The 10,787-nt window shown below is 36.0% G+C and overlaps 1 protein-coding gene across 1 annotated transcript; it reads left to right on the plus strand.

Moving 5' to 3' along the window:
• Positions 1 to 5: 5 nt before the first annotated feature.
• On the plus strand, positions 6 to 9,999 carry LOC144665806 (uncharacterized). The gene is made up of 5 exons (XM_078527107.1): positions 6 to 171; positions 2,557 to 2,604; positions 6,221 to 6,296; positions 7,865 to 7,890; positions 8,689 to 9,999. Exons 1-5 carry the CDS (start codon positions 49 to 51, stop codon positions 8,812 to 8,814), a joined length of 399 nt encoding a protein of 132 aa, XP_078383233.1. The 5' UTR covers positions 6 to 48; the 3' UTR covers positions 8,815 to 9,999.
• Positions 10,000 to 10,787: the final 788 nt, after the last annotated feature.

Raw genomic sequence — 10,787 nt, forward strand, 5'->3', positions numbered from 1 at the left:
ACTGTTCGGCTATCTTCGGAAAAGTGTCGTAATTTTCAAGAATCAAACATGGAGGACGATAATGACAAGAAAGGGCTTCTTGATGGAAGGCAGCCTTACACTCCGCCATACTCGCCTCCTAACGAATATGACGAAGCTCTTTTTCACGAGAAAGGAAAAAGCCCTAAAGAGGTACGTGCTAGCTCTTTCATAGCCTTCGACAAGAGTGACATGTTTGCACTCGTGACTCCTCGATCGACTTGCATGTTTGTTCACATGTAACTTACATGTAAGTTTACATGTTCATGTAAGCTTACAAGTTTATAAAGTTTGCTCTGTGCGTTTCATTAGTTAAGTTAAATGTTTATTATTTCCACAAGCGTTATTTTTTCTAACAGGCCAAAATCTTGCAAATTTTGTCGATGGCTAGCTATAAGTTACAAAGCTCAAATTATGACCTATTGACCAAGCACATCTACCGGAAAATTATGTTTTTCAATATTAATCCACCTATAATTTCATTGAATGTACATGTAAAGCAAGGCATTGTTAACCAGGGGAAATTCACAGCCACGGTGTATCCCAGCTGTACAAAAGAGTCGGAGATGCTTGTTGGAACAGTATTTGAATAAAACCTCCCAAAGAAGACCAAAATTTATGTGGGTCTAGCCCAAAATTTATTTGACCCTGCAGTAAAAGATACCTTGGTTATAGAGAAATAATTACCAGTATTTTAAAGATTTCATGCGTGATTGGTCTACATGTAGACCACCAATGCAGCACAGCAAAGCTTTTGTTGCTTTTCATAGCAACAGATTCAGGGTCAAAGTCATAAGGCCATCCCAATAAAATGTTTCGTTTCCCATTGCCCGACCGACCCATTTTTTTCGAAAAGCAAAAAAAAAAAAATCCAGATTCAGAAGCAAGTACTTCAATTTACAAGCACACGATCATGTTTTATTAACAACAATTGGTATGATGTGATGTCTTTGTCTTTAATAAACATTGATACTCAGTTCTTAAAAGACTGTTAAGGAATAACCAACAAAGAGACCACGTTTTTGAGTCGACTTTGAAATCAGGCTTTCTTACTTAGCAGCCCGGCTTTTTCTGGAACCCAGAACCCTTCAAGTGTTCATTCTTTTTTTTTTTTTTTTTGCCCGACCGACCGACCCACCATCACAAGAGACGGGGCGATGGGAAACGAAACATTTTATTGGGATGGCCTAAGCAGAAGCACACTTAGTGTGGTATAACTATCTAGTAAAATTCAAGCCCAGAGAGTCATTAAAGCAGCAACTGCAGTTGTGCAGTTCCAGAAAATATCCTTACCCAACCCATAGAAGGTCTTTGGAAATTCTGAGGGGAGGAGGGGATCTCAAAATCCAAAACCTTAGAATTTCCAGGAAGGTGGGGAATTCAAACCAAAAAAAACCTTCCAAGAGAGCGTAAAAATTATTGATGCATGACCAGATCAAGTAATCAATACAACACTGCTGGAGTGGTTTTCAATGAACATGGGAAGTAATCTTGAAAGTTCTGCTTTACATAGGTTTGATCGACTGTGACTTTAATAAATAAACAACAACAACTTATGCTGCTTACTACAGTGTATACTTGACCAATGAGATGCAAAACCCAATCCACAATTTGCAAGTTGGTCACTTGCATTATTCTGTACTTTGCACTGGTTATATGTGTATCTGAGCAGTTTGAATTCTAAGGGAGGCAGCGTGGCCAAGAGGTTTTAAGCGCTGGTGTTGTAATCCGGAGATCCCGGGTTCAAGACCTCCACCCTGCCACTAGCTGGATTTGTTTTTGGTCGTCCCGATTTCAAATCCTCGGTCATGCTTTGTATAAATTATACATGTAACCAACTGGTCTGCCTCCTGCCAGTTGGGATTTTTAATCATGTTATGTTCATTTAGAATATTTGTTTCCTCTGTTTCAGTGGCATGCCTGCAAACTAGCTATCTCAAAGCTAAGTGCATTCATGACCACTATCAACAACTTTTACCATTGAATTACATTTACATTTGGTTCATTTTCTATGTGACTGTGTGACTATAATGTTGACTTTGCTTTGGGTTTACCGGTAATTGCTGCTCTCAATTGAAAATCACTCTTTCTTTATTTTTCTTTGTTTTTTCATTCTTTTTTTCTTTTTTTACAATTCCAAAGCATTATCAAACAGATGTTGTATGTTTTGTTTTAACTGTAACATTAGTAGTGAATTATCAGTCTTTCGCTAAACCTGTTGTGATTTGTTTCAGGTTTTACACTTTCTATCTACCTTATTGTTACTTATTTTCGTGGGTACTTAATTTCGCGAAAATGCAACAGGAATATTTCGCGAGACTTAATTTTCGCGATTTGGCCAAAAATACGTAATTACACCTGTAGCATAAAAAATACAATAGAAATTGTTTAGAATTAATTTTCGCGGGTCTTTAATTTCGCGATTTTTTGAAAATCGCGAAAATTAAGTCCCGCGAAAATAAGTAACAATAAGGTAATACTACTCCTCAGTTGTGTTTAAATCCCGATTTATTTTTTGTTCTTTTGTTTGTCTTTCAGAAACTCATCATGTACCTGTTTATTTCATTTGTCATTGTTATGGTCATGGTAAGCCAGGGCTTTTAATTATTTTGTATTGAGGCAGTAAGTTGTCTGTATACATTAAATTACTAGTTTGTCCATGTTGTAAGTTGAAATCACACCCGGAAAAACTGCGAAACTTTCTCAGTATGCCGATGACACCATCGTATTTGTAAAGGACACTCAATCGATAACCAATCTGTTTAACCTTCTAGAAAAATTTGAATGTGTTTCCGGCCTTCGAATAAACCAGACCAAGTCGGAACTCCTTTGGTTAGGATCATGGCGTCTGCGCAAAGATAAAATCTTGAGTTTAAAACTTAGTGAAGAGCCGATTTATGCACTCGGAATTCATTTCTCATATAATGACGAACGCGCAATTGAAAAAAACTTTTATGATAAACTTGGGTCGTTGAAAAAAATTCTCAACATTTGGTCATCAAGAGACATTTCTGTTTATGGCAAAATTAATATAATCAAAACACTTGCGCTGTCGAAACTCACGTTTGTTTGCAGCGTGCTGGACACCCCTAATGGCTTTACAGAAGAGGTCAACAAAATTATTTTCAACTTCATTTGGAAGTATAAGCAGCCTAAAATAAAAAAATCTACGATCATTAAATGCAAAGAAGAAGGAGGTCTTAATATGACTGACTTCACGGTATTCGATAAAGCTCTAAAACTATGTTGGGTAAAGCGCTTATGTTCTACAGATGACGCACCGTGGAAAGCTATACCAATTTCACTGCTATCAAGCGTAGGTGGCACACTAATTTTCGAGTGCAACTACGATATCAAACGCCTAAATTTGGATAAATCGCTTCCAAAATTTTACAATGATGTAATAACTTACTGGCAAGAGTTATCTAATAACGTACCTAAGACGAAAAGCGACGATTATATGGAATAATCAGTTTATAAAAATAAACAGAAAGTCAGTTTTCTTCCAAAACTGGCACCACGGTGGCATAAAAAACGTATCCAGTCTCGTAGATGAACAAAAAAATCTTTTCTTTCTTTTCAGTCCTTCCAACAAAAATTCCATATAAACTGCAACTTTCTACAATACTATGGGCTTTTATCTGCAATACCAAGTGCTTGGAAAAAGCTTTTAAAACAGTCGCAAACCGAAAACCTCTCCTCCTCGACGCCAACTATAGAAAACCTAACGTGCAAAATCACATATCTGCTGATTAATGGAAAAAATCTCCCTCCAGTTACGGCAGAAAAAAGACTCATCAAGTGTGGTTTTGATCCATCGCAACGCCGAAAAGTATACTCACTTCCCTTTGCTGTAACAAAAGAAGTCAAACTATCTGTGTTTCAGTTCAAATTAATACATAATATTCTTAACACCAATAGTCCTCTCTACAAAATGCAAATTATCGATTCACCTACTTGTCCTTTTTGCCCAGATACAGAGCAATCTATCTCTCATTTATTTGTGCACTGTTCAGTGGCTGTATCTTTCTGGAACGAATTTACCGAGTGGTTCCGCTCACAATGCAAAGAGCATAGTGTAACAGCCTTGTCAGAAAACGAAATATTATATGGCGTCTTAAAAGGCTCATCTTCGCTTCAAACCATCAACCACCTTATACTCATAGGCAAGTTTTTTCTGTTCATCTGCGCTAAAAATGACAAAAAATATCAATTTGCGGATTTTGTCGTCTACGTGCGAGAAAAAATAGACCTCGAAAAGTATATCGCCTTACGTGAAAATAAATTCGGTCATTTTAATTTTAAGTGGAAAGATTTTTTGCTTAGTTAAAAATTTATCTCATCATCGGTAGCGTGACAGCATAGTGTGACAGCCTGTAGTTTGTAGTATGTAAGTAGGTAACGTGGCGTGAATAGTGTTTTGTATTGCAAGCTATTAGTATTAATGTAATTAGCATAATTCAGTGTTGTATTGTGAGTAAGAATTGTAGTTTAGAAGTAGTTATAATACACTGTAAGTTAACCTCATAATTAACAATTATTTTTTTCCTTTTGAAAGTGTTGTTTGAAAAGTATGTATTTTTTGTAAATGTAGTAGTACCAATGTAATTAGCATTGTTTGTAATAATAAAGTTGCATTAAAAAAAAAAAAAAAATGTTGTAAGTTACAGTAGGTTTATTGCTTATCAAAGATCCAGATACGTATACTACCTAGTTTGAATACATTGTTTGTGACATAAGTAACAAGTAGAGTATTGAATGTCATGCATGGGTTATACATAAGGCATTTTTTGTGTAAACTATAACTGTAGTCTTGAAAGCTTTCATACCGGTTAGTAGTACATGTAACTGAGAAGGGAAGACTTGATTTATGAGATCTTGCAACATGATTGTATTTTTGAACAACATCATTGCTTTTTTAAGCATCCGTTACGTATACATTAAAGTTATCACCCGTACCAGTTTGCTCTGCATGCAAGTGAAACGTAACCCCCATCAACATCTTTACCCGGACGTAACATTTTCCAGAGTCAACTCAGCCGTAACAGGTGTTACGGGTTACGGCCCTTAAAGCTGATTTTCAGTCCGTACTGCGCAGACTCGGGGTGTGTTTTCGTTTTTGTTTTGAATTGGTTGAAACCTCACACTTCGGTGACAGCATACATGAAGTTTTTTAGTCTGCCATAACGGTTCAATTCGTTCAAGAATTCCCGATGAGCTGAAACGTCTGTTTGATAGAGCGTCAAGGTTATTCTACTCGTTATTATTTGTTCTGCAAGGATATCTGGCGTTAATAATGAAGAAAAAAGTCAGTTTGTCATGGAATTTTTAGTTTTGCTTGTAAACATTCCTTCGTCGGTGAGGCTCACATAAACATTGCAGCTGAGATTGCGCAGTACGGACTGGAATTCATCTTAAATGACTGCCCTGAACATGATTGTGCTAAAGGCATGACTAACAAGTCGGAAGAAAATCTTAGCTCACTTATTTCCCAAAATTAGGCAATCGGCATTTAAATCATGATGTCACATGACTGTACATGTATTACAGTTGTATGTGGAATGGTTGGCAAGTACTGCACCTGTAGTATTTTTTAACTTATTTGCAAAATTATAGTACACTCATCAAAATTACTGCATTCTGATTGGATGAGGGAAGCACAATAATTTTATTAAACCGAAATTGTACTTCATGGGTGTAATCTTCTTTCCGAAGTTGAAACGAAATGTACTTTTGAAGATTTCTGAAGTATCTGAGATTGACCCAAAGTATTTTTACTTCCAAATACTTCTGAACTGAATCCAAATTCCTCCTAAGATTTCTGATGTGGCTTGAAGGTAATAAAGATTTCTGAAGTTAACCCAAAGTACATACAAGTCATTAGTCTGAAAATGAATCGAGTAGTAATGAAGCTTACTGTTCCAAATGATTATGATTTGTATGATGATATAGTATACACGTCTTTGTATGCCTGCTATTTTGTCAAATTATATATATTTATAAATAAAAATCTCACAATCTCATTTTACAATATAATTTTATGTGAATAATTAATAGGAACTTGTGATGTTTAAAAAGTACTCCAATTGCATATGTCTTATGATGATCTAATGGCTATGAGTCTTTAAAAGAAAATAATTTAACACTGCAATGCAAACTTCACTTACAGTTCATAAAAAAATATTCAATTTCCCATTGACAGATTACCATCATTCTGTCCTTATATCGTGGTTCTGCGGTAGATTCAACTTATATCTTGCTAGGAGTGAGCATAATTTGTAAGTATAAATTCTGTTTTGTTTTTTTTAATTAACTAATTATAATTATATTTTTTTGCTAGACCTTATGTTGTGGTTCAACTTTACCCTTGGTACAATTTGTTATTTTCCCTAGTTCTGATAGATAGGTAGATATAACTTTATTTATACACGATTGTAGTTAAAGCTGAAAGTTTATTAAAAATCTAAGATTAAAAGTAACATCTAAAAGCAAAGTTAAACTACATGTACTGAGGGGTGTTTCAAGGGAGAGTGCTTTTGTGTAGGCATGGCACTTATTAGGGATGCGGTGCATACATATAATTTCTTTTTTGACATTAAAAGCTGAATGTATAAAACACAAGAGAATTCTTTCATTTGAAGGAATTGTGCTGTCACATGTAAATTACAGTCCAGGCGGGGGAGGGGGGGGGGGGGGGAGTCCCATGTACATGTAGCTCAGGGCTAACTGGATTTTTCTTTTGTGTTAGTAACTTGCCGATGGGCAAATAACACTTTTGGACTTTCCTAAGTGTTGGCAAATTCAGTAAGACCAATGGGAAAGGCCTTCAGGCTAGCATACAGTGCTTCCAACCTGCCCAAGGCAACCTGGAAGTCCCATTTTCTTTGCACCTTGCATGCAATTGTTGCAAAACATAATTATGGGTGCTTAATGGAATTGGGGAGCTTATTAATTTTGAACTAATGGGTAAGTCATTTACAAAAAAAATTCAAAGGCTGGCACTCACATGTATAAGGAAGGGGGCTTTAAATTGAATCATAATTATGGTTTAAGGACGAATTCCAGTCCGTACTGCGCAATCTCGGCTGCAATGTTTATGTGAGCCTCACACGAAGGAATGTTTGCAAGCAAAACTAAAAATTCCGCGACAAACTTACCTTTTTCTTCATTATTAATGCCAGATATCCTTGCAGAACAAATAATAACGAGTAGAAGGACCTTGACGCTATTTCAAAACGACGTTTCAGCTCATCGGAAATTCTTGAATGAAAGGAACTGTAATGGCGGACTAAAAAACTTCATGTACTGTATGCTGTCAACGAATTCAAAACAAAAACGAAAACAAACCCCGAGTCTGCGCAGTTCGGACTGGAAATCAGCTTTACAGCAAGGCGCCCAAAAGTGTGACCACTTTTAATTTATTCACATTCTTTCGTGCAGACTTAATCCAATCAAAAGCCGTGGATAGCTTGCAGTTGACTTCTGATTGGATTAAATCTGCACGAAAGAATGTGAATAAATTAAAAGTGGGCGCCTTGCTGTAAGTGTAATTCAATTTGACTCCCACTGTACAAATAGTCAAAATTTCTCAAGAGAACCGTGCCTGCTTATCTTACTTTCAATAATTATTGTTCTTTTTCTTTTACCATGCCTACACTTAATCTCATAAGTGTGAACCAGGCCTATGAAAGCCATTAATTAAGGAAACTCCTAGACCACAAGTTGTTGCAGTTGTAAAATGTTTACCTTCGTTAAATACTGTAAAGTGATTTTGTTATTAGTGCTCAAACCGTGTCAGTGGTTTTATGATTTGTAACATCCCTTCTATCTTTCTATTTCTCCTCAGCTATTGGCTTGGTGGAATTAGTTTTGGTAAGGTGATAGCTTTATTATGTTGTATTGTTTAGAAGAAAGTATAGTTTCACATACAATAATGATGCAATTATTTTCGTCGCTTAAGTGCTGATACACTTTAGAAGTGCCACAGAGGCACCTGAACATACATGTAGGGGACTTCCTGATTGAAGAACCACAGGAGTACTTATTTAGTTATTTAACAAACAGTGAACTTTGTTAAATATGCTTAAATTGAAACTTATGAAGCAATAGTGGTCTACTCAGAATAAAGCTAGACTTGGCCATCTGAGCGCTACATGTAATATTGGAAGAGAGGTTCCTTTTTAATGGCGCTTATCGGGATGGGGATGCTAAGTCAATTGGAACAGTGCCAATTAATACACACAGAATAAAAACTTTGAAGCAGGACATTTCAGGGGCAGATACAGGATTTTTCAAAGGGGGCTGTTTACAAATATTTTGTTCACTGTTTTATTTTAGCCCCCCCCCCCCCCTTTTTTTTTGTTTAAGTCGGTGGTTGATGATAGCAAATATTTTGACTTTATTTTAGATAGAAATGTTAGCAATTTTTACACCTTACCCAGTGCCATTGTCGTATTTTTTTAATGTATTTATTTTCATTTTTTTGGTGGATCAAGGGAGGCTAGCCAACCAATCCACCCCCCGCCCACACCCGGATCCACCCCTTTTATTTGTTTGATAAGAATTGTGGCTACGAGACGGAGAGTGCCAAACTGAAATAGTTGTTAATGATCATCATTATTTTAAGAGTATTTTATTGAATAATAGTAAATGTTAATTAAACTATCACAGGTGTACTGGACCAGATCAGGAGAGCTGCCAGCAGAGAAGTTATGGTTCTTGTACTTTGTTGGAATCTGCATCACTCTGGAGTCGGTTTTAACAAATGTTCTGTTGTATCACAGACCCAAAGCTTAAACATAAAGACATGCTTAGCCAAACATAGTTATTTAGAGATTGAGAAGTATAATTTACATATTTAATTACCGTCTTTAGCTTTGCTTGCCTGTAACAGGGCATGCTTAATGATGCTGCCTCACGAATAACGTATATTGAACATTTTTTGGCATTTACGTTTAAAGGGAACCTTGGCTGTAAAACAGTTCCGGCCAAAATAATAAGTTAATACCACAGTCTAAAACCGTTTTGCCGGGTAGTTAAAAGAGGCGGAATCGTTTTTTTATTTGAATACTGGGCCTTTGATTTGTCAGTTTTGTGCTTTTAAATTTCCCGCGCGCCGCCATTTTGGATTTTGTGACGTCAGTGCGTTGCCACTATTGTTAGGAAGCAGAGGTTCTTTTGTGTGAAGTAAATGGGCAACGCACTGACGTCATAAATTCCAAAATGGCGCCGCGCGGGAAATTTAAAAGCCATAATACTTTCCATGTATACTCCCTTGTCCGGTAAACTTTTAAATTTAGGCATTATATCAAACAACTCAATGTTAACTTGCCTCAAGAGCAGAGGTTCCCTTTAAAGTTTTAAAAAATATATTTTTAGTAATCTGTCTTTGTCTTCCTTAATTTTAAACACCCTTGTTCCTTTTTCTAGTTTTGTTCGTTTTTGCTTATTTCGTAAATATATATATATCATATAAAGCAAAGAATAATTTGAAGTTTCATTCAATTTGGCATTAATTTTGTACCACCCAATAAAATGACTGAGCACGAAAGTGGCACTTCGAGGCACTGGTATGCTATATTGTTCTAATTAAAACGTGTGACTATTTAAATGAATTGTAACGGGTGCCAGCGCTTTCATGTGGTGCTGTTCACTCTTGAAAATTTTAGGCAATAAGTTAAATTTGTACTTGGTTACTTTTAAAAGAAGTAAATAGCTGGTCGAGACTGCCATAATCCAGGGCTATTACAATGTAGTTAGAATAACCACCTCAAAGAGTTTTGGAAAATTATTTTTTTCTACATTAGGACGCTCAAGCGTCTACTTAATTCTTTGGAACTTTCAACTCTATCAAAGTTTTCCTGTAACAGTTTCCAGCAATAAGGAAGTGATGTATATGAAAATAATTAATACATAAGTTAATGTTAGTAAAACAAAATAGGTTTATTGCTCTGTGAAATAATAAAAAAATAGACACATGTGGGTAAATGTCTCAATTGTGACGTTTAAATTTTTTACGCATTCACCTGTAATTGTTTCTTACAGAATTTAATTGTCATCAACTTGGACGCTTTGAGAAAGTTGTGTGGCTGATTTTAATTTAGGTTTTAACGATAAAGCAAATCGAACACTTTTTACATGCTATCCTTTTTTTCGTGGTCGGTCGTGACTCGGTAGACCACAGAAATGACGTTAAAAAAAATGTTCAAGCCACGACCCGCAGGAGAGTGCTTCACTGCAAAACTCGCACAAGAGTTTTACTACTGTAAATTTGAGTTCGTGTTAATTGGATATTTAAATAAAAGAGTTGCAACAAATTCATTTGTTTTCTTGTAGCGTTTTTGCTCAGTAGAAACAGTTGCAAATTGACACTGAGAAACGTAACGCAGATTTTCACTTTTGACGCCTTCATCTGGCCTAGTACTGCTTCTTTTGGGCTACACGTTATTGATAGAAGGACTGAAAATCAAAACATAAATATAGTGGATATTTTTAACCTTTGTTTGTATTTTGACTCGCTTTACGCGCAGTACAGCTCGTGAAAATACCTCCTATACAGCGACACTTCAGTAATTCTTTATGCGCGATTCAGTACGACAGTTTCAAAGCCATTCGTTCACACGTGTTTTTCTTTGTTTCTTCTTTCTTTCTTTTTTTTTTTTGGTTGCTGTGATATAATTTATTGCAAGTTTGCATTTCGAAGCGAGGCTTGGCGGTGAAATTAACTTGTCTTACATAGAATATACATAAGGGCTTTTGGGCTCCATGAG

This window comes from Oculina patagonica, chromosome 9 (genome assembly GCF_052425735.1).
Source record: "Oculina patagonica isolate OP01 chromosome 9, crgOcupat, whole genome shotgun sequence".
Taxonomy (NCBI): Eukaryota; Metazoa; Cnidaria; class Anthozoa; order Scleractinia; family Oculinidae; genus Oculina; species Oculina patagonica.

Excerpts from the sequence above, each read along its gene's own strand:
- LOC144665806 (XM_078527107.1), top strand. The coding sequence starts at position 49 with ATGGAGGACGATAATGACAAGAAAGGGCTTCTTGATGGAAGGCAGCCT. Across the intron at positions 172-2,556 it reads AAGGAAAAAGCCCTAAAGAG|AAACTCATCATGTACCTGTT; the intron begins GTACGTGCTAGC and ends TTTGTCTTTCAG. Across the intron at positions 7,891-8,688 it reads GCTTGGTGGAATTAGTTTTG|GTGTACTGGACCAGATCAGG; the intron begins GTAAGGTGATAG and ends AAACTATCACAG.